The 24,146-nt window shown below is 46.5% G+C and overlaps 1 protein-coding gene across 1 annotated transcript; it reads left to right on the forward strand.

Moving 5' to 3' along the window:
* The first annotated feature begins 820 nt into the window (after positions 1 to 820).
* On the forward strand, positions 821 to 23,147 carry LOC120997029 (WAP four-disulfide core domain protein 12-like). Its single transcript, XM_040426940.1, has 3 exons — positions 821 to 1,081; positions 14,667 to 14,813; positions 22,741 to 23,147. Exons 1-3 carry the CDS (start codon positions 991 to 993, stop codon positions 22,878 to 22,880), a joined length of 378 nt encoding a protein of 125 aa, XP_040282874.1. The 5' UTR covers positions 821 to 990; the 3' UTR covers positions 22,881 to 23,147.
* The last annotated feature ends 999 nt before the right edge of the window (positions 23,148 to 24,146 follow it).

Genomic DNA, 24,146 nt, shown 5'->3' on the forward strand with positions numbered 1-24,146 from the left:
CTGTACCTGTCCTGTATTATGGTATGCCCTGGTCTGTTCTATGCCTTCCCTGTATAATCTGTATCCCTGTCTGTTCTTTGTATCGCCTAGCAGTGCGTAACTGCATCTGACAGCCTGGCAGTGTTTAAAGGGGTTCTCCCATCTCAGATAATGGGGACATATCGCTAGGATATGCCCCCATTGTCTGATAGGTGCGGGTCTCACCACTGGGACCCGCACCTACAATGAGAGCGGAGCGGGAAAATGAGTGGAGGGTGCACTGCGCATGCGCAGCCGCCCTCCATTCATTTCTATAAGGCCCCCGAAATGGGGGCTCGCCTATTTTCGTCTGCCCTATAGAAATTAATAGGAGCATGGGCCGTGCGTGCGCAGTGCGCTCCCATTCACTTTAATGGGAGCAGCGCTTGGTGGTGGATGGACCCCGGGAAACCGGGGTTCTCCAGCCACAGCTTTCCCAGCTCCGTTCTCGTTGTAGGTGCGGATCCTAGCGGTGGGACCCGCAACTATCAGACAATGGGGGCATATCCTAGTGATATGCCCCCATTGTCTGAGATGGGAATACCCCTTTAACTGCTACTGTTGTGTTTTGTCTAATGCCCTGTTTGGCAGTGCCTCACTGCTTCCATTCTGCCTTCGTGAGAGGGTCCCTGGCTTCCCCAGAGGGGAATCGCTATCTGAATCTGTATCTGAATCGCAGTCTGACTCTGCTGGTTCCATTACTGGTATCTTCCAGTCTGCCGGACCAGCTGCCACTGACTTGGTGTCACTCTAGGAGTCGCTCCTGGCAAATACAATTGGCTTAAGTCTATCCTCACTACCAGAGGCTCTAGTGAATACCAGGTGTTGCTTAGTCACGCCCCTCTAGAGAGTAGCGAGTCAGTGGCAAAAGTGGGTTCACACCCTCTGGTTCGTTACACTCCCTACTTCTACATCTCTATAAAAGAGTGAGTCCTTCACCTGGATGGCTCATACTTCCAGTGCTCAGCAGATATGGCACCGGTGACCGTCTCTCTCATTCTTCTAATTTTGTGCTGTGCAGGGGCCTTAGCAGACAACCATGGCAAACCACCACGACTACCAGGTAATCCTAATTAGAATGTTAGTGAGTCACAGATAGAGAACCTTCTAAGGTGTATCTATGGGTTGGTTTAAATATTTCAGCTGTGTCTGGCTAGTTCTCCTGTGCTGGATACAACTGATGGCCAAGCTGGACTCTTGTCTAATGTTCATAGTTGGATTGAGTAACATTGCATATAAAAGAAAGAGGTCCGTGGCAAAGCTGATGCCACCAAAGACAAAAATACCCCATAGGAAAGTATAGAATCAGTTATTTCATCACTTTTTGAATAAGGGCTTGTTTTTTCTCTGGGGAAGGGGAACTGGGGTGCATATGTGAATGAGCCTTTAAGAGGTTTTCAAAGATTTTCTAAAATTTGGTCCAATGCAGGGGGCTGTAAATGAAAGGAAAAACCCTTTACCTTTTGTATAACCTGCCACTCATCTGGTCCTGCAGCAATGACATCACATCCATCGTTCAAATGATTTCTGCTTTCAATCACTGACCTCAGTGGTCATGTGTCATTCATTCACACATGACCACCGAAGTCATTGATTGGCAGTAGTGGTCAGTCATGAGAACGATGGATGTGACACCATCTATGTGGGAAGGTGTGGGTTCAGAGCAACTCTGAAGCTGCAGGACATGTATAAGGTAAGCCTGGTTTTACACAACCCCCAGCTCTGAGTCAAACTTTTAAAATCTCATAATATCTTCATCATGATTCCTCTCATGTCGTTGTCTCCATCTCTTTAAGGCTTATCCTCTTCCTCTATTTCCTTTATGTCTATTGTACATTACAGTAAAGTATAGGATAAAAGCTTTTTCTCGATTTGGTCAAGATCTCACTCAACAAACTTAAATTAATAGAAATCCCCTTTGACAGATGTCCACCAGGAAGGATAGGGGGGTCTATAGACATTTACATATATCCTTACTCTGATGTGTTTACACATGTCCATTCCACCATGTAACCATTAATAGGTCATCATGCTAATCTCCTGGAGTTAGATTTACCAGAGATATTTACCATGAGTGTCTGACCAGTAAAGCATATTTTCACCATAGACATGATGATCATTGTTATTAGAGATGAGTGAAGTTTCAAAAAATTTGATTTGGCTGCTTCGCTGAATTTTACAAAAAATCAGCTTTGTGGCGAATTACATCACAAAGCGCATTTCTTTGTAAGTAGCGGGTGCAATAACAGGGATCAGCGATTGCGCCACTCCCCGTCATTGTAACCCTCAGATGCCATGTTCATACATGATTGCGGCATCTGATAGTAAAAGTACAGTGCAAAAAATCAAAAAAAAAAAATATTTACCTGATCCATTTGCTTGGGACGGGCACTGCCATCTTGAGTGAAGGTCTGGCGAAAATCTCGCTCGGGACGCGATGACATGCACAGGATTTCGGCTGAGATCTTCAATCAAGATGACGGTGCCCGGCCCATAGCGAGCAAGTGGATCAGGTGAATATAATTTTCTTTTTGTCTTTTTCACCATTTCAATTTAAATCGATTCACTACTACGAAGCACGAGGAAATTTGGCTTTGCATCGAATCTAATTTATCCTGAAATTCGCTCATCACTAATTGTTATCATTAAAGTAGTTTCTGGGATCCCAGCAACAGTTAATTTTATGTGACCTTATCAACAAAAAAAGTATTGTCCAAGACATACAACCCTTTAATGGATGGTAGACATACAGCAGATTGAAAAGGTTGTATGTGGGAAGAGGGTCATTCGTATTGATCCCCTGCTGCTTCTCTTTTGACTTTTACTGAGTCCCCACTGGTTTCTGCTTCCTACTCTCCTGTCAACACGCATGGAAATGCCTAGAGATGCCTGTCAGCCAGTCATTGGCCACAGTGGTGTTCAGCCTAAGTCAGTGGTTTGTTAAGCAGGCATCACCAGGCATTTCACGGGTATTGAGATTGGACAAGGATGACGAGACGAGACGGTTTAAGTAACTGTCAGGTTGGGAGGGTATGACTTCTTTTTTTAACACACTCTGTGCCCTTTTCCAGGTAATGTTTCCACTCAGACTACCCCTTTTATGGACTACCAACCATAAAATTGGGTGTATGCTTTAACAATATTTTTTTGTTAGAAGTATCTCAAATAGCCTAGACCCTCAGCCATCAGCTTTCTTTTACAAGAGAAACTCACAGCAAGTGTTCAGATCTATTACACCAGTGCCACAGAGAAACTAAACCATCCACCTGACCATTGAAGTCAATACTCAATCCTTGTAAAGCACTGGCATGTTGAGTCCTCCACAAATAGACATCTCATTCTACTGCATGGTAAATGTTTTTCAGTATATCTTCTCACATGTTGGTTCCCACATGACTTATCTACCAAAAGGAGAGTGAGATGACATACTAAAGGTTAGTTGGAGAAGGTAGATGTGTGGAGACATAACAGAGGATAATACATGTAAATGTGTAGATGTCACTTTTCTGGTGGTGGACACCTGCCAATATGTCAAAGACCTTTAAGTGCAGGTAGAAAGACCTCAGAGAGACAGGAGAGATTAACACCAACCTTCAGAAGATCGTATTATTCACCTATAGGTACAGAATGAGTCATTGCTCAGTCAGAACTGGTACACCAATGGTTCAACTAGAGATAAAGGAATTTCTCAAAAATTCGATTCGGCTGAATTTTCCTGAAAAATTTGCTTTGATCCAAATTAATTCGCGACAAATCGCATTAAAAAACGGCTATTTCCGGGCTGCATAGAACCTTTATATGGGTGTAGAACACTGTGCCTTGCAGTAACACGCATAGGGAGTGTGCTGTGGTAGTGAAGTAATACTGTGACTCAGTATGAAAGGCAGATGACAGGCGTCACTATTAGAATCACTGCACACTTCACTTATTTGGACAGTCACCGGGCCAAAACCGACCAAATAACTCAAGTATTAACTCAGCCTTACAGGTCGATGTTAGTGTAAAGATGATGCGCACTCCTTTTACACCCTCGTCAGTAGGGTTGAGCGTGAATATTCGAATTATGAATATTTATCTTGAATATCGCAACTTAGAAAACTCACGAATATTTTAACCCCTTAAGGCTTAGGACGTACCGGTACTCCCTGTTTCCCGAGTCCTTAAGGACCCAGGACGTACCGGTACGTCCTGTGTAGTTTTGATCACTGCCGCACGGCCGGCAGTGATCGGAACAGGGTGCCTGTTGAAATCATTCAGCAGGCACCCTGTGACAATGCCTAGGGGGGTCCTGTGAAACCCCCGCATTGCCGATCGTTACAAACCGCAGGTCAATTCAGACCTGCGGTTTTAAGCGCTTATGCAAGTTTCTGATCCCTGCTGTCCGTGACCGCAGGGATCAGAAACCTCAAAGTGCCCATATTTTTTAAAGTTATCCCCCCCTGCAGTCCTCTGTGTTTTTGTGCCTGCGGGCGCAGCGGGGGGGGGGGGGATTGCGGCCGGTGCGGGAGGCGTGCGGCAGTGTGGGGGGCGGGTGCCCGATCCGCCCGCCCCCCATTTATTTTCAGGATGGCCAAGCGATTGAATCAGAGTGTCAGCTCATTGCTGACACTCCGATTCAAACGGCAGACATCTGTGCAGATGTCCGCCGTTTTAACCCCTTCCATGCCGGGGTCCGTAGGGACCGCTGTATGGAAGAGGTGAAGAGGGAGGGAGCTCCCTCCCTCTCCCATCGGGGGACTGCTGTGCCTTTGCAGCCCCCGGACAGGATGGGGTGACAGTGGGAGGGAGCCCTCCTCCCTCCCCTTCCCCGTGTGCTCAATTGTGGCTTCTTTGGCATCCTGCTGTCCATGGTGCTGAACAGATCTGTGCTAAAGGCAGAGATCTGTTCAGACAAAGTGTGAGTAAAATACAGTGCAGTACACTATATAGTGTACTGTACTGTATTATACAGACATCAGACCCACTGGATCTTCAAGAACCAAGTGGGTCTGGGTAAAAAATAATGTTAAAAAAGTGAAAAAAAGTAAAAATAAAGAAAAAACACATTTATCCCTGATTAAAAATTTAAAAAATAAAATTCCTTACACATGTTATATATCACCGCGTCCGTAACGACCCGATCTATAAAATGGTCATGTTACATTTCCCGCACGTAAACGCCATAAAAAATAAAAACTGTGATTAAATTGAAATTTTGCTCACCTTACTTCCAAAAAAAGGTAATAAAAGTGATCAAAAAAGTCGTATGTACCCCAAAATCATACCATTAAAACAGTCATCTCATCCTGCAAAAAATGAGACCCTAACTAAGACAATCACCCAAAAAATAAAAAACTATGGCTCTCAGACTATGGAGACACTAAAATGATTTTTTTGTTTCAAAAATGATATTATTGTGTAAAACTTAAATAAATTTAAAAAAGTAAACATATTAGGTATCCCTGTGTCCGTAACTACCTGCTCTATAAAAATAGTACATGATCTTATCTGTCAGATGAACTTTGTAAATAATAAAAAATAAAAACGGTGCCAAAAGAGGCATTTTTTGGCAAATTTTCCATTTTAATCCATTTTTTCCCGTAACAAAGCAAGGGTTAACAGCCAAACAAAACACAATATTTATTGCCCTGATTCTTTCGTTTACAGAAACACCCCATATGTGGTCGTAAACCTCTGTACGGGCACACAGCAGGGCGCAGAATGAAAGGAATGCCATATGGATTTTGGAAGGCAGTTTTTGCTGGACTTGTTTTTTTACACCATGTCCCATTTGAAGCCCCCCCTGATGCACCCCTAGAGTAGAAACTCCAAAAAGTGACCCCATTTAAGAAACTACACCCCTCAAGGTATTCAAAACTGATTTTACAAACCCTTTAAGTGTTCCACAAGAGTCAATGGCAAATGGAGATGGAATTTCAGAATTTCAATTTTTTGTTACTTTGCTTCACTAAAAGTGTAATATAGAGCAACCAAAAATCATATATACCCTAAAATAGTACCAAAAAAACTGCCACCTTATCCCGTAGTTTCCAAAATGGGGTCACGTTTTTGGAGTTTCTACTCTAGGGGTGCATCAGGGGGCTTCAAATGGGACATGGTGTAAATAAACCAGTCCAACGAAATCTGCCTTCCAAAAACCACACAGCGTTCCTTTCCCTCTACGCCCTGACGTGGGGCCGTAGAGTGGTGTACGACCAGGTGTTTCTGTAAACCGGGTGTTTCTGTAAACCGCAGAGTCAGGGCAATAAATATAGAGTTTTGTTTGGCTGTTAACATTTGCTTTGTTAGTGGAAAAAATGGATTAAAATGGAAAATTTGGCAAAAAATTGAAATTCTGAAATTTCATCTCCATTTGCCATCAACTCTTGGGGAACACCTAAAGGGTTAATAATGTTTGTAAAATCAGTTTTGAATACCTTGAGGGGTGTAGTTTCTAGAATGGGGTCACTTTTGGGCGGTTTCTATTTTTTATTTCTAAAAAACGAATATATAGCACTATATCGAATATATTAGTTTTTTAGAATATTCGTCTTTTTTTTTTTTCAATCTGTACAGTTGTTCCACTTCGGCATACTCCTCCCCGACAAGCGTCCCCGTCACCAAGGGAACGACGCTTGTCGGGGAGGAGTATGTTGAAGTGGAACAACTGTACAGATTGAAAAAAAAAAAAAGACTAATATTCTAAAAAACGAATATATTCGATATAGTGTTATATACATTTTTTTTAGAATATTCGTAATATTCTAAAACAAGAATATATAGCAATATAGCGAATATTCGAAAAAACAAATGTAGAGCAATAGTGCTATAATCTTCTTTGTCTAATAGTTGTAATTTTTTTCTCATCTGAAGTTCAGATTGGAAAAAAAGACAACTATCAAAAAACGAATATAGCACTATATTAGCTAAATTGCTCTATTTTCATTTTTTTGAATATTCGTTATATTGCTATATATTCTTGTTTTAGAATATTACGAATATAGCACTATATTAGCTATATTACTCTATATATTAGTCTTTTAGAATATTCGTAATTTTTTTTCCATCTAAAGTCATGATTCCTCCCTGCTTAAGTTACTTAAGCATGGAGGAATCATGACTTCAGATGGAAAAAAAATTACGAATATTCTAAAAAACGAATATACCATATAGCACTAAATTCTATAGTGCTATATATTCGTTTTTGACCCACGCCTGTATTGATAGCGTAATATTCGCATATTACGCGATCATTACCTTGGCAATTTTTCAAGTAATTTTTTTTCAATATAACGAATATTCGAATTCACGAATATTCTACGAAATATTCGTGAAATATCGCAAATTCAAATATGAACACTGCCGCTCATCACTACTCGTCAGCTGATTCCACATAGATGTACAGAGCCTGCTCTATTAAACGCTTATACAAGTACAGCCCCCCCCGACAGAGTGGAGAGAGTGTCAGCAGTAAGTTTGTGTTGAGTCTGGAGGTGGCAGCAGTATAAGGAGACCACTGAGTGGCTCAATGACAGAGTCTGGAGTTGGCATTAGTATGAGGAGGTCACCAAGTGGCACAATGACCGAGTCTGGAGGTGGCTGCATCAGGAGAAAGCCACCGAGTGGCACAACAACAGAGTCTGGAGTTGGCAGCAGTATAAGGAGGCCACCGAGTGGCTCAATGACAGAGTCTGGAGTTGGCAGCAGTATAAGGAGGCCACTGAGTGGCTCAATGACAGAGTCTGGAGTTGGCAGCAGTATGAGGAGGCCACTGAGTGGCACAATGACCGAGTCTGTAGGTGGCGGCATCAGGAGAAAGCCACCGAGTGGCAAAACAACAGAGTCTGGAGTTGGCAGCAGTATGAGGAGGCCACTAAGTGGCACAATGACAGAGTCTGGAATTGGCAGCATTATAAGTAGGCCACTGAGTGGCTCAATGACAGAGTCTGGATATAGCAGCAGTATGAGGAGGCCACCGAGTGGCGCAATGACCGAGTCTGGAGGTGGCAGCATCATCCGGAGACCACAGAGTGGCAAGGTAACATAGTGTAGAGATGGCAGTAGCATGAGGAGACCACAGAGTGGCAAGGTGACATATTTTGGAGGTGGAGACAGCATCTGGAGGCCACAGAGTGGAAAGGTGACATATGTAGTGTGGATATGGCAGCAGCATCCGGGACCACAGAGTGATCCGGTAACAGAGTGGAGCAGTGGGTGTCAATACCAGTACCCACTGATGAAGGTGGGTGAAATAAGGGGCACTTGGCATCAGATGTGTGGAATCAGGCGGGTTGCAGCATCAAATTAGTAGCTGAGGCAGGTACTCCAGTCTCTTGTATCAAAGTGTTGGTGTGGCACCATGGATTATCTAGTCTGATGCATCAGGAATTGGTGGTTGGGAATCCTGGCTGATCCATGCCTGATTTATCTTGATAAAGGTCAGTCTCTCCACATTCGGATAACTATGGCCCCGCTGCACTAAACACCCGCTCTGAAGCCACACTACTGGTCAGGCAGGACAGCTTTTCCAGGGCAAACTCGGCCATTTGCGGCCACAAATCCAGTTTGGCTACCCATTAGTCCAGTGGATCTTCAATGTGGGGTGGCAGGGTGCTGTCCAAGTATGCCACCAACTGCTGGTTCAGGTTCTGCTCTATGTCTAGCTGCTGCTGCTGCTGGTGAGTAGTTTCTTCACTATGTGGGTGAAGAAAGCTGCTCATCAGCGTCTGTAGACTCAGGCTGCTGCTCATGGAGCTGGTACTGCTCCTGCCACCCCACCCCTCCCCAGCGGCCATGGCAGTGGAATGTGAGCGCAGAAGGCCCCTTCGGTCAGACCTGCGAGAGGATGGACGATGGCGCAGATAAGCAGCGGCCAACTGACTACATAGGATGTCTCTATAGTAGTTCAGTTTGTCCTCCCTCTCGGTGGGTGTAAAAAAGGCCCCCATTCTGGACCAGTAGCGAGGGTCCATCAAGGTGGAGAGCCAGAAGTTATCCCTCTGCCGAATGGTGACAATTTGGCTGTCACTACGCAAGCAAGTGAGCATGCATCGTGCCATTTGTGCAAGTGACTCGGAGGGACTCCCTGCCTCCATCTTCACTGCATACTGCCATGTTGTGTCTGGGTCCTCTGTCTTGTCTACCTCATCGCCCTGTAGCTCCTGTGGCTGCTCCTGCTCCTCTTATCCTATCAGCTGAATAGAAAAACCACCCATTTGGCTACACATTGCCTGTGCTCCAATGTCCTCCTTCCCCTCCTCTTCCAGTTTAGCCCCCACAGGGCTCATGTGGCCGTAAGATCAAGGCACCACGTCTGCTGTCCCCTGACCACCCATTGTTACCAGCATCTGTTCCAGGACATGAAGCAGTGAAATGACAAATAACGTGGCCTCCTCAAAGGGCCTAAGCAAACGGCAGGTGTCATGCATGATCTGCCACTGGCTGACATCGAAGTTACACAGTGGCGTACTTCTATCCACTTGCATCATCAAGAAATCGTTGATGGCCTTTCTCTGTTCGTATAGTTGGTCCAACATATGGAGTGTGGAATTCCAACGAGTGGAAACGTCGCATATCAGCCTATGTTGGGGGATGTCGTTCTGCCGCTGCAGCTCAAGGGGGTGTTTTGTGGTGTACGAGTGGCTGAAGTGCATGCAAAGTTTCCTGGCCATTTTTAGGATGTCTTGCAGATGGGTGGAAGACTTCAGGAACCGCTTGACAACCAGATTGAACACGTGTTCCATGCAGGACGCATGGCTCAGCCTTCCTTGACGCAGCACTGACACCATATTCTTTGCGTTGTGTGTCAGCATGGTTCCGATTTTCAGTTGTCTCGGAGAAAGCCAGGTTTCCATTTCTTGATGCATCACACGGAGCAGTTCCACCCCTGTGTGACTCCGTTCGGCAATGTAAACCAGGTGCAGAACAGCATGACACCGCAGAGTCCTGCACATGTGGTATGCTGGAGGGGCACTGTGACTTGTCCCTGCAGTGAAGGCTGGGAACATGGTGGAGGATGAAGAGGCAGAGGTGGACATTGTTGCAGGACCAAAGCTTGATAACGAGGAGGCGGAAGCGGCGTGACTTGGCCAAGTTGCTGGTGTGGCTGTGACGGCGTGACCTGGCCAAGTTGCTGGTGTGGCTGTGCAGGAACCACATTCACCCAGTGGGCCGTAAAGGACATGTATTGTTCCTGACCGTAGTTACAGCTCCACACGTCGGCACTGCCGTGCACTTTGGCAGACACCGACAGGCTCAAGGACTGGCCCAACTTCTGTTCTACATGTGTGTGCAGGGCTGGTACTGCCTTTTTCACAAAGAAATCACGGCTTGGGACTCTTCACCTCGGCTCGCCACAAGCCATTAGTTCTGAAAGGTGCAGAGTCTACCACTTGGAAGGGAGGGACTGCAGCACCAGCCACTTGGACAGAAGCACGTTCAGCTTCTGCACCGTTGGATGCGTGCACGCATACTGCTGTCTCTTGGCAATCGCTTCGGTGATTGCTGACGGAATGACTGACAAGGAGTAGGAGCAGGAGAATCTTCTCCAGCAAAAGATGGGATTGACAGACAGCTCCCTCCTGCTAAGGTGGTGGAGCCTTAACTGTCTGAAACTGGGTGCGTGCCACTGGGTGATGTAGCAGTAGCTGTGGCAGGCTGGACCACCACATCAGAGCCACAGTTCTCCCGGGCCACTTTATGGTGACACTACATATGTTGGTGAAAGGCCGCAGTGCCAACATTTGCACCCTGCCCTCGCTTCACCTTCTGCCTATATATTCTACATATGGTCATGTTGAGCTCCTCTGGCGGCTTCACAAAAAACTGTCACATCGCCGAGTACCTGATTTTCCCTCCAACACTACTCACTGGCTGACTGCTACTGCCGCTGCCTCCGTGAACCCCTGCACCACTCCTTTCCGGAGAGGTAGGCTGCTGCAAAGCGGGTGTTCTACCTCGTGCCTATTTGGCTCCCGACCTCCCACTGCTGCCACCCTGCTGACTCCCGACCACGCTAGCTACTTGCTGGCTCTGGGTCACTAGCAAGCTGCCACCCTCTTCTCCTGATGATGACGAAGCCCCTTCTTCACCCGGCTCCCAAGTGCGATCGGCTTCATCATCATCGAGTACTGTCTGCACATCACTGATGTCTTCCTCAATGGTCTTTGGGTCAGGAACCTGACCGCTCGCGACACACGCTCTCCTCATCACTACTTGCCCACCTAGTTGAGGAAGCGGCGGATGCCTCCTTCAGATCTTGGCTGAGCAGTAGCTGCTGACTGTCCTCTAGTAGCTCTTCCTCGCTGAAAAGTGGAGCCGAGTCTACAGCATACTTCTCGCGGTGATGGAACAGAAAAGGACAGAGGCAGGTTGAGGACAATTGAGGGCACAGGGCCTGCTCCCGGACCATGCCAACAAAGGGTTGTGTCTGACGAACCCACCGACTGTTGGCTGGGGGTGTCTGATGTCACTTGGGATGATGTGGATGATCGAGTTAACCAATCAAGAACCGCTGGGTTGCTGGTCAAGACACCTAGATGACACCGGGAGATCAGGCCTCTCGCTGCAACTCCTGCTGCCGTGCCCCCTTACTCTGCTGCGACCTGTGCCTGCGCCAGAAACATTCAGGCCTCTGCCACTCCTCTGTGCATGGTCTGGCACTTCTCTGTCTGACATACTTGTAGCTAAACTAAACAAAAATCTATAAAAGCGACAAATATATTTTTCTTTTTGTAATGAAATAGGCCACTAAATTATTTCTGCACAAATAACAGCAAATGTGAACTGCGTGTATTTTTCTAATTTTCTCTAGAAATATGACAAGAAACGCTTTTACTGCAAATAAAACAAAATGTGAACAGCGTCTATTTTTCTCGGATTGTACTATAATAGGGCACTAAACGCTTTCACCATATATAGCGGCAGAAGTGAACAGAGTATATATTTCTCTTTTTCCACAGATATAAGCCACTAAAGGCTTTTCAACATAACACTTGAACCCCTACAACAAATTACTGGAATGACAAAGCTGTATAATGGCTATTTGAGTCCCCAAATAATCTTTCCCTGCACTTGTAAGGCCTCATGCATGTTTTGGTTCGCAGTTTTTGCGGCTTGGATGCGGACCTATTCACTTCAATGGGGCCACAAAAGATACGAACAACACTCTGTGTGCTGTCCGCATCCGTTTCTCCGTTCCGTGGTCCGCCCAAAAAATATAACCTGTCCTATTCTTGTCAGTTTTGCAGACAAGAATAGGCAGTTATATCAATGGCTGTTCGTGCCGTTCCTCAAATTGCAGAACGCACATGGACGCCATCTGTGTTTTGAGGATCTGCAATTTGCGGACAGCAAAACACACAATGGTCGTGTGCATGAGGCCTAAATGGTATTTTTTCCCAATGATGTTTCCTGTATGACTCTCCCTAGCCCCTGCAACGTCTGTCCCTGCACTAAGCTGATGTGAAATGATTCCTCCCTATCCTTATCGTGCACTTATAAAGCACTTTTTTTTCCACATTGAGGTTTTCTTTCACTCTCCCTAGCGCCTGAAACGTCTGTCCCTGAACAAAGTACGATGGTGAATGGCAGAATCTAGATGGCCGCCGCATTTTATAGGGCTGTGACATCACCGGGCTGGCTGGCTGCTGATTGGCTGCATGCATGGCATTATGGGTCATCCCGCCTTCCCAGAGTTCCTTGCCCCATGTCCTCACACGTGTAGCCACCATTTTAGCTGCCAATGTTAGGAAAAATTGTGTTTCGTTACCACGAAGTACGAGGAAATTCGCATTCGTTCAGAATTACATTTTTCCTGAAATTCTGAACAAATTCGACTTCGTCAGCTTCGATTTGCTCATCTCTAGGTTCAACCTATAGTATATACAATCCAAGCAAAGAGGAAGTCAGAAGAATTATATCTGACTAACACCATCATTGCACGGTTAGGGTTCAATGATTGTCAAGACTCCACACGGACAAAGCTATGGAACATCTACTGGTTTTACTGTTATGCCCAGGGGCGTCGTTAGGTCAAAGCATCCGGATGTTTTGTCCAGTGCCCCGAATGTTATGTTATGCTGGTAGCATTTTTGGCTATTCCAGGGCCCTTTAATATTGATTCGACCTGGGCAACCCCACAGATCATCTCCCCACCCCTTGTACATGTTCCACTGATCCGCTACTTGCGGGCTGCACAGGCATGAGTTCTGTCAGTTCGTTGCTCAATCCCGTCCTGCGGTGCTTGATCCTGCGAGACCCGGGATCACGCGCCGCACGACAGGATTGCGCACTGAAGTGACTGAACTCATGACCACGCAGCCCGCAAGTAGCGGATCAGCGGAACAAGTACAAGGTGTGCACACATCTTCCATGACACCAGCCTGTAAGTGTAAATGTAGTTCTTCCCTCCACTAACAAGCAGCAGACAGTTATCAGGACGGAACTGTTCCTTCCCGATAATTGTACGCAGAGTTGGCGAGGGACACAAAATGCACCTTTACATTATTATTTTTTTTTTACAAATTTTTTTTCAGCATTAAAGGATTATTCCAATTTCCAGTTAAAGAAAGTAGTCCCCTATCCACTATTGGATTGGTGAGGGTCCTATAGGTTCTCTAACCTTCCCCCCCCCTTCCTCAGAGCCTGATAATGGAGGCTCTGTATCCTGTGAAGCCCACCTGAAATGGACGGAGTGGCTGGTCAGAAATGTGCAGAAATTCCTCTATTCTTTTCTATCGGAGTGCCAGAGACAGCCGATTGCTGTACATAGCCATCTCCGGAACCTCCATAGAAATAAAACCTGTTATTAAAGGGTTTCTGTCATGAGAAATAACGTTCTGTAGCGATGGGCTGATGTCAGCAGTACATAACAGTCTGCTTTATAACTCCCTTTATAAAGACTTTTATAATATGCTAATGAGCCTCTAGGTGCTATGAGGACGTTGCTTCAGCACCTAGGCGCCATCCCGTTTAGTATTTGGTGCAGGCACAGTGAGTGAAGGACGCGCTCCTGCTGCTGGCTTCACTCACTGCGCCTGCGCCGGCTTCTCTCACTTAGCAGGCGCCATCCCGTTTAGTATTCGGCGCAGGTGCAGAGAGTGAAGGACGCGCTCCTGGACGGCGCAGGAACGGGATTTACCGAACGAAGAGAACTCGCCAGTCAATCAACTGGACCTGGGCGTGCCAAAGGGTGAGTAGACCGAGCCTCTAGGTGCTGAAGCAACGCCCTCATAGCACCTACAGGCTCATTAGCATATTTTGAAAGTGTTTATTTGGAGAGAGCGGCGGCAGCAGGGAGTTATAAAGCACACTGTTATGTACTGCTGACATCAGCACATCGCTGCAGAACGTTATTTCTCATGACAGAAACCCTTTAAGTACGTTGGCTTGTATGTTAATTCTTATTATGCAAATTTCCACTCAGTGGTCTTGAGCCCCGGATATTTTCAGACCCCAGCAACGCCCCTGGTTATGCCTCTGATCCTTCTGAATGAGACAGTTCTGTCAACACAAGGACAATCTTTCCACCAAGAACAAAGCTGATCACAGACGGGATCATTTCACCAAAGTGTTTATTACTGATATTTGTCACTTTTTGAATCTGGTTTATAAGAGGCTACATGTAACTACCTGATACGTTTGTGACACATCAACTTCTTTATTTACAGAGAAACCTGGAAAATGTCCCCTAGATCCATTAGAAAACTGTCCTCCTACAATTTCTCCTCCTGAGTGCGAATCGGACGATGATTGTCCTGGAAAACAAAAGTGCTGCAGGATTCAGGGCACCAGAAAATGCATACAACCCATCGAGGGTAAGTTCATTAGAAACCAAACTCAACAAGTAGATGGAGCTCATTATTAGACAGGATTTGTCACCTGGTGAAGGAATCTGACAGCTGTATGGTTACATGACCAGCTCCACCTGATCTGCCAAAATCTGCTTTACCACAAACACATCTCAGAGGTAAATTCAGCTTCACTGGTGGCAGGCAGCCCAGCAATTATCAGGACTGTAACTGCATCACATGACTGTGAGGACTAACGCAAGGAGCACATTAATGTTCCAAAGTGTGGACCTGTGAGCACTTCATGTGTCATCATATGAGAGCTCCACAAGGTTCTGTGTGCTCCTCTAGAAGTAATGTTTCTACTGCCATTACATACATTTCCATTAGGTACATAGATATTATACAGTACCTGTACTGATACTGAGTTACATCCTGTATTATACCCCAGAGCTGCACTCACTATTCTGCTGGTGCAGTCACTGTGTACATACATTACATTACTTATCCTGTACTGATCCTGAGTAGGGATGAGCGAACCCGAACTGTATAGTTCGGGTTCGTACCGAATTTTGGGGTGTCCGTGACACGGAGCCGAACCCGAACATTTTCGTAAAAGTCCGGGTTCGGGTTCGGTGTTCGGCACTTTCTTGGTGCTTTTTGAAAGGCTGCAAAGCAGCCAATCAACAAGCGTCATACTACTTGCCCCAAGAGGCCATCACAGCCATGCCTACTATTGGCATGGCTGTGATTGGCCAGTGCACCATGTGACCCAGCCTCTATATAAGCTTTAGTCACGTAGAGCTGCACGTCACTCTGCTATGATCAGTATAGGGAGAGGTTGCTGCTGCGACGTTAGGGCGAGATTAGGCAGATTAACTCCTCCAAAAGACTTCATTCTGTGATCGATCTGCAGCTGAGGATCATTGAAGTGCTGATATTGAATTGCTCACTTTTTTGAGGCTGCCCAGAGCGTTTTTATATCACTTTTTTCTGGGGTGATCGGCGGCAATTTTGTGGCTTGTGGTGCGCCAGCACAAGCTATCACCAAGTGTATTTAACCATCAATAGTGTGGTTATTTTTTGCTATATCCTACATCAGGGTCAAGCTTTCATCAAGTGCATTTAACCATCAATAGTGTGGTTATTTTTTGGCCATATACTACATCAGGGGCAAGTTGAGCCTGTCACCCAGCGCCTAAAAAATAGGCCTGACATTTCTATTCCTCCAAATCTGTACTGTTTTAGCTGGTCAAGTTATATTTAGTGACCGTAAAAGCACACTTTTTGTTCTGGGTTGAAAAACTATTCCCAAATTTGCCATTCTCAAAATAACTAGTTTCTGCTATATCAGGCCTACTTTAAATCTATCCCAAAAAGGATATCTTAGATTCAAGGTGCTGATAGTGTCATTCTGAAAAACTTTTTAATTTTTAACGGCCACTGGGACCACGCATATTTTTGCAACTACTCCGACTAATATTATAAAACTAAATTTTATTGTATTTCTTTTAAAACCAACATAATACTTGGGAACAAAATAGAGGTGGTCAAAATCAATAATGGAGAGATATATAAAATATTAGGATAAAAAGGTTTTTACCAAACTACAATAAAGTATAACCATCATAACCATAATCCTGGTGATTTAAAATCAGAACCAATTGGGGATTAAAAAAGCCACATCTATAACCTAAATCTAAAAATAGGGTATTCATAAGTCCAGAGGGTATTAATTGCTGTGAACCTCTGATAAGATGAGAGAAGTGGTGATTAAAACAAGAAATATACAATATATACCCACATTGACCATCTCCCTAGTAGCTACCCACACAGCTTTTAAGAAATCTTGCTGTGATCTCGTCGGAGGCTAAGTTCGCAGGCATGCGCAGATCCAGCTGACAGGTGTAATGGTGAAAAAGTTCTTGCGCATGCGCACAACACTATTGTGAAGCCGCAGGACGCAGGGTAATGACATATGTGGGCGCACTGGTAATGACATCACCAATATGACCAGGCTGGCTGACGGGAGGTAAATGAGGTGACGTCAACAGCCCGGTCATGTAGTATACACCCACTGTCAGCGAGACGTGGCACCCACCTAATGGTGGGATGCTGTTGCAGCGCACACTCATCGGCAGCTTTCCCTCCCCTGGAAAACGGATTGGACAATAAAGTAAACCGGAAGGTTTAAAAAGCCCTGACCCCGCCCCCAATATTCACCTGTTAGTTTCCCCTGAAGACGCCGACAGGCTCGGCAAAACATGTAGGGATACAGGTTGCTGGTTTTTAGACAGGAGAAAGACAGGGCGATATATATGGGTCTCGGGAATAAGAGACTCTATATTAATGATTTATAAAAACATGTAGGCAAGTCCGAGTTTGGACAAAAGCTGCACACAGAAATACTGGCCACTTATCCTGTGACTGTCAGTCCTGAAAGTTTTAATCTCCCCTCTTTGTTGTTCCCAAGTATTATGTTGGTTTTAAAAGAAATACAATAAAATTTAGTTTTATATTAGTCGGAGGAGTTGCAAAAATAAGCGTGGTCCCAGTGGCCGTTAAAAATAAAAAAATTTGGTAAATAGTTGCGTAGCAACTCCTTTGAGGGATTTCTTTGTTTGTTATAATCGCCCATTCTGAAAAACTTAACACACACGCTACCGTGCAGATACAAGTCTAATTCTGTGATTAAAGGTATATCTGTCACACAGCGCCTAAAAAATAGGCCTCACATTTATATTCAAACAAATCTGTACTGTTTTAGCTGGTCAAATTATTTGTAGTGACCGTAAAAGCACAGTTTTTGTTCTGGGTTGAAAACTATTCCCAAATTTGCCATTCTCAAAATTAGTAGTTTCTGCTATATCAGGCCTACTTTAAATCTATCCCAAAAAGGATATCTTAGATTGAAGGTGCTGATAGTGTCATTCAGAAAAACTTAACACACACGCTACAGTGCAGATAGAAGTCTAATTCTGTGATTAAAGGTATATCTGCCACACAGCGCAAAAAAAATAGGCCTGACATTTATATTCAACCAAATCTGTCATTACTGCTGTGCCTGTATTAGTGTAATACGGTACCTAAATAGATAGCCAGACAGTGTTAGGTGTCTGTAAAAAAAGGCCTGAATTTTAATTCAATACATTGGCCCGAATAATATTTTTCTTATTGTGGTGAACGGTAACAATGAGGAAAACAACTAGTAAGGGACGCGGACGTGGACATGGTCGTGGTGGTGTTAGTGGACCCTCTGGTGCTGGGAGAGGACGTGGCCGTTCTGCCACAGCCACACGTCCTAGTGAACCAACTACCTCAGGTCCCAGTAGCCGCCAGAATTTACAGTGATATTTGGTGGGGCCCAATGCCGTTCTAAGGATGGTAAGGCCTGAGCAGGTACAGGCATTAGTCAATTGGGTGGCCGACAGTGCATCCAGCAGGTTCACATTATCTCCCACCCAGTCTTCTGCAGAAAGCGCACAGATGGCGCATGAAAACCAAGCCCATCAGTCTGTCACATCACCCCCATGCATATCAGGGAAACTGTCTGAGCCTCAAGTTATGCAGCAGTCTCTTATGCTGTTTGAAGACTCTGCTGCTAGGGTTTCCCAAGGGCATCCACCTAGCCCTTCCCCAGGGGTGGAAGAGATAGAATGCACTAACGCACAACCACTTATGTTTCCTGATGATGAGGACATGGGAATACCACCTCAGCACGTCTCTGATGATGACGAAACACAGGTGCCAACTGCTGCGTCTTTCTGCAGTGTGCAGACTGAACAGGAGGTGAGGGATCAAGACTGGGTGGAAGACGATGCAGGGGACGATGAGGTCCTAGACCCCACATGGAATGAAGGTCGTGCCACGGACTTTCACAGTTCGGAGGAAGAGGCAGTGGTGAGACCGAGCCAACAGCGTAGCAAAAGAGGGAGCAGTGGGCAAAATCAGAACACCCGCCGCCAAGAGACTCCGCCTGCTACTGACCGCCGCCATCTGGGACCGAGCACCCCAAAGGCAGCTTCAAGGAGTTCCCTGGCATGGCACTTCTTTAAACAATGTGCTGACGACAAGACCCAAGTGGTTTGCACGCTGTGTCATCAGAGCCTGAAGTGAGGCATTAACGTTCTGAACCTTAGCACAACCTGCATGACCAGGCACCTGCATGCAAAGCATGAACTGCAGTGGAGTAAACACCTTAAAAACAAAGAAGTCACTCAGGCTCCCCCTGCTACCTCTTCTGCTGCTGCCGCCTCGGCCTCTTCTGCTGCTGCCGCCGCCTCGGCCTCTTCCTCCGCCTCTCGAGGAACATTGGCACCTGCCGCCCAGCAAACATGGGATGTACCACCAACACCACCACCTGCGTCAACAAGCATCTCAACCATGTCACACGGCAGCGTTCAGCCCTCCATCTCACAAACATTTGAGAGAAAGCGTAAATTCCCACCTAGCCACCCTCGATCCCTGGCCCTGAATGCCAGCATGTCTAAACTACTGGCCTATGAAATGCTGTCATTTAGGCTGGTGGACACAGACAGCTTCAAACAGCTCATGTCGCTTGCTGTCCCACAGTATGTTGTTCCCAGCCGCCACTACTTCTCCAAGAGAGCCGTGCCTTCCCTGCACAACCAAGTGTCCGATAAAATCAAGTGTGCACTGCGCAACGCCATCTGTGGCAAGGTCCACCTAACCACAGATACGTGGACCAGTAAGCACGGCCAGGGACGCTATATCTCCCTAACTGCACACTGGGTAAATGTAGTGGCGGCTGGGCCCCAGGCGGAGAGCTGTTTGGCGCACGTCCTTCCGCCGCCAAGGATCGCAGGGCAACATTCTTTGCCTCCTGTCTCCTCCTCCTCCTACTCAGCTTCCTCCTCCTCTTCTTCCACCTGCTCATCCAGTCAGCCACACACCTTCACCACCAACTTCAGCACAGCCCGGGGTAAACGTCATATGTTTGGGGGACAGGCCCCACACCGCACAGGAGTTGTGGCGGGGTATAGAACAACAGACCGACGAGTGGTTGCTGCCGGTGAGCCTCAAGCCCGCCCTGGTGGTGTGCGATAATGGGCGAAATCTCGTTGCAGCTCTGGGACTAGCCGATTTGACGCACATCCCTTGCCTGGCGCATGTGCTGAATTTGGTGGTGCAGAAGTTCATTCACAACTACCCCGACATGTCAGAGCTGCTGCATAAAGTGCGGGCCGTCTGTTCGCGCTTCCAGCGTTCTCACCCTGCTGCTGCTCGCCTGTCAGCGCTGCAGCGTAACTTCGGCCTTCCCGCTCACCGCCTCATATGCGACGTGCCCACCAGGTGGAACTCCACCTTGCACATGCTGGACAGACTGTGCGAGCAGCAGCAGGCCATAGTGGAGTTTCAGCTGCAGCACGCACGGGTCAGTCGCACTGCGGAACAGCACCACTTCACCACCAATGACTGGGCCTCCATGCGAGATCTGTGTGCCCTGTTGCGCTGTTTCGAGTACTCTACCAACATGGCCAGTGGCGATGACGCCGTTATCAGCGTTACAATACCACTTCTATGTCTCCTTGAGAAAACACTTAGGGCGATGATGGAAGAGGAGGTGGCCCAGGAGGAAGAGGAGGAAGAGGGGTCATTTTTAGCACTTTCAGGCCAGTCTCTTCGAAATGACTCAGAGGGAGGTTTTTTGCAACACCAGAGGCCAGGTACAAATGTGGCCAGACAGGGCCCACTACTGGAGGACGAGGAGGACGAGGATGAGGAGGAGGTGGAGGAGGATGAGGATGAAGCAGGTTCACAGCGGGCTGGCACCCAACGCAGCTCGGGCCCATCACTGGTGCGTGGCTGGGGGGAAACACAGGACGATGACGATACGCCTCCCACAGGAGGAGCAAGAGGTCGCCAACGCAGCTGTGTCACGGCCAGCTCCTCTGAGGGCAGGGTTAGCATGGCAGAGATGTGGAAAAGTTTTGTCACCACGCCACAGCTAACTGCACCACCACCTGATACGGAACGTGTTAGCAGGAGGCAACATTTCACTAACATGGTGGAACAGTACCTGTGCACACCCCTCCACGTACTGACTGATGGTTCGGCCCCATTCAACTTCTGGGTCTCCAAATTGTCCACGTGGCCAGAGCTAGCCTTTTATGCCTTGGAGGTGCTGGCCTACCCGGCGGCCAGCGTTTTGTCTGAACGTGTATTCAGCACGGCAGGGGGCGTCATTACAGACAAACGCAGCCGCCTGTCTACAGCCAATGTGGACAAGCTGACGTTCATAAAAATGAACCAGGCATGGATCCCACAGGACCTGTCCATCCCTTGTGCAGATTAGACATTAACTACCTCCCCTTAACAATATATTATTGTACTCCAGGGCACTTCCTCATTCAATCCTATTTTCATTTTACCATTATATTGCGGGGCAACCCAAAGTTGAATGAACCTCTCCTCCTAAATGTGTGACAGTGGCCTGTTACAGTGGTGGGTGACGTGAAGCCAGATTCTCTGCTATGGGACCTCTCTCCAATTGATATTGGTTTATTTTTATATATTTTATTTTTATTTTTTTTCATTTCCCTATCCACATTTGTTTGCAGGGGATTTACCTACACGTTGCTGCCTTTTGCAGCCCTCTAGCTCTTTCCTGGGCTGTTTTACAGCCTTTTTAGTGCCGAAAAGTTCGGGTCCCCATTGACTTCAATGGGGTTCGGGTTCGGGACGAAGTTCGGGTCGGGTTCGGATCCCGAACCCGAACATTTCCGGGAAGTTCGGCCGAACTTCTCGAACCCGAACATCCAGGTGTTCGCTCAACTCTAATCCCGAGTTACATCCTGTATTATACTCCAGAGCTGCACTCACTATTCTGCTGGTGCAGTCACTGTGTACATACAGTACATTACATTACTTATCCTGTACTAATCCTAAGTTACATCCTGTATTATACTCCAGAGCTGCACTCACTATTCTGCTGGTGCAGTCAATGTGTACATACAGTACATTACATTACTTATCCTGTACTAATCCTAAGTTACATCCTGTATTATACTCCAGAGCTGCACTCACTATTCTGCTGGTGCAGTCACTGTGTACATACATTACATTACTTATCCTGTACTGATCCTGAGTTACATCCTGTATTATACTCCAGAGCTGTACTCACTATTCTGCTGGTGCAGTCACTGTGTACATACATTACATTACTTATCCTGTACTGATTTTGAGTTTCATCCTGTATTATACCCCAGAGCTGCACTCACTATTCTGCTGGTGTAGTCACTGTGTACATACATTACATTACTTATCCTGTACTGATCCTGAGTTACATCCTGTATTATACTCCAGAGCTGTACTCACTATTCTGCTGGTGCAGTCACTGTGTACATACATTACATTACTTATCCTGTACTGATTTTGAGTTTCATCCTGTATTATACCCCAGAGCTGCACTCACTATTCTGCTGGTGCAGTCACTGTGTACATACATTACATTACTTATCCTGTACTGATTTTGAGTTTCATCCTGTATTATACTCCAGAGCTGCACTCACGATTCTGCTGGTGCAGTCACTGTGTACATACATTACATTACTTATCCTGTGCTGATCTGAGTTACATCCTGTATTATACTCCAGAGCTGCACTCACTATTCTGCTGGTGGAGTCACTGTGTACATACATTACATTACTTATCCTGTACTGATCCTGAGTTACATCCTGTATTATACTCCAGAGCTGCACTCACTATTCTGCTGGTTCAGTCACTGTGTACATACATTACTTATACTGTACTGATCCTGAGTTACATCCTGTATTATACTCCAGAGCTGCACTCACTATTCTGCCATTTTCTGGATATCTCTCTCATTGATGCCGCTCTTCCAGTCTCTCAGGATATGTAGTGTCGATACTTTGTGTCTAATGTTTCTATAGTTACATCTGGAAATCTAACTCAATGACCATTTCTTCTCCAGAGAAGCCCGGAACATGCCCACCACCCCGGACCGGGTGCCCACCCAATCTGCCACCTGGAAGCTGTGAAGTGGACACTGATTGTCCAGGAAAACAGAAATGCTGCTTCATAGATTGTAGCTTAAAGTGCATCGAAGTGTAATAAGTGATGTGCGGCCGGCTGGATGCATCTCCGTCCCTCACAGCGGAGGACACATCGCTGATCAGCCTCAGTAATTCTCTCTTCTCGCGGCTTTTCCTTCTCTAGTTGCAGATAAACCTGGAGGTGACAGCGGTGAAGACCCTCAGGGCCGGATCCGCTGCCCCAGGTGCTTAGTCTGAATACACCCCCATTAAAGGCAGATTTCTCCTCCTTCTCAGCGATCATAGTGACATTTATCAATGTAATAAAGCAGAAGATGAAAAATGAGACTGAGATGTATCATTGACCGTCCATTGTGATGCATTAAACTATTACTGGTGGCCGAGAAATGTAATTCCTGCTGATTGACCCTGACATCAGACCCTGCAGTCTAGAGCGGGGCGAGGTCCTGGTGGTCAGAGGTGAGGACTGCGCTCAACCAGACTCGTTATGACCCTTTTCAGGTCTGTTTCGGATGAGTCCACTATAATAGTGCACGTGTCAGCGGGAAAAAGAGGAAGAAGAAGGGTTCTCACATGACCCTGACAGGAAGTGGGGGGGGCTTGCCCTGATTGGACCCCGGGCTGACAGACAGCATGGATGAGCCAATCAGTGCTGCCGCAGACAGGGAGGGGCCCGAACAGAGCGAGCAGAACGTCCTTCTGTGCTGGGCTGTGGATGAGGACGGTTGGGACTTGCAGGGTCTGCCAGGAAAACTATTTTAGGGACAGTGAAAAGACACAATCAGGATTGTATTCTAGTGTCAGGGACAGAGAAGGGGATGCCGGAATTAGGCAGAGGAAGGATTGTGTAGGACTGTAAAGTTTGGGTTCGTACCGAACTTTAGGATTTTTGGAACCCGGATCCGAAACCGAACATTTCAGTAAAAGTTCGGGTTCGGTGTTCGGCGCTTTCTTGGAGCTTTTTGAAAGGCTGCAGAGCGAATCAACAAGCGTTTAACTCGTGTGCCCCAAGAGGCCATCACAGCCTTGCCTACTATTGGCATGTCTGTGATTGGCCAGTGCAGCATGTGACCCAGCCTCTATATAAGCTGGAGTCACGTAGCGCTGCACGTCACTCTGCTGTGCTTAGTGTAGGGGGAGGATGCTGCTGGTGATTTCAGGGAGAGAATAGGAGAGAGTCTTTGATCAAAATCTGAATCTAACTCAGCGATCTACATACATTGTGTTGTGTGGGTGCAGGGCACATTTTTTTTATCCTGCCCTGAGCCCAGTGACGAAAAAAAAAAAACTTTTATAAGTTAGTTAGGTGGGCGGCGGCAGCGGC

The sequence above is a fragment of the Bufo bufo genome, chromosome 4 (assembly GCF_905171765.1).
Source record: "Bufo bufo chromosome 4, aBufBuf1.1, whole genome shotgun sequence".
In the NCBI taxonomy this organism is placed as follows: domain Eukaryota; kingdom Metazoa; phylum Chordata; class Amphibia; order Anura; family Bufonidae; genus Bufo; species Bufo bufo.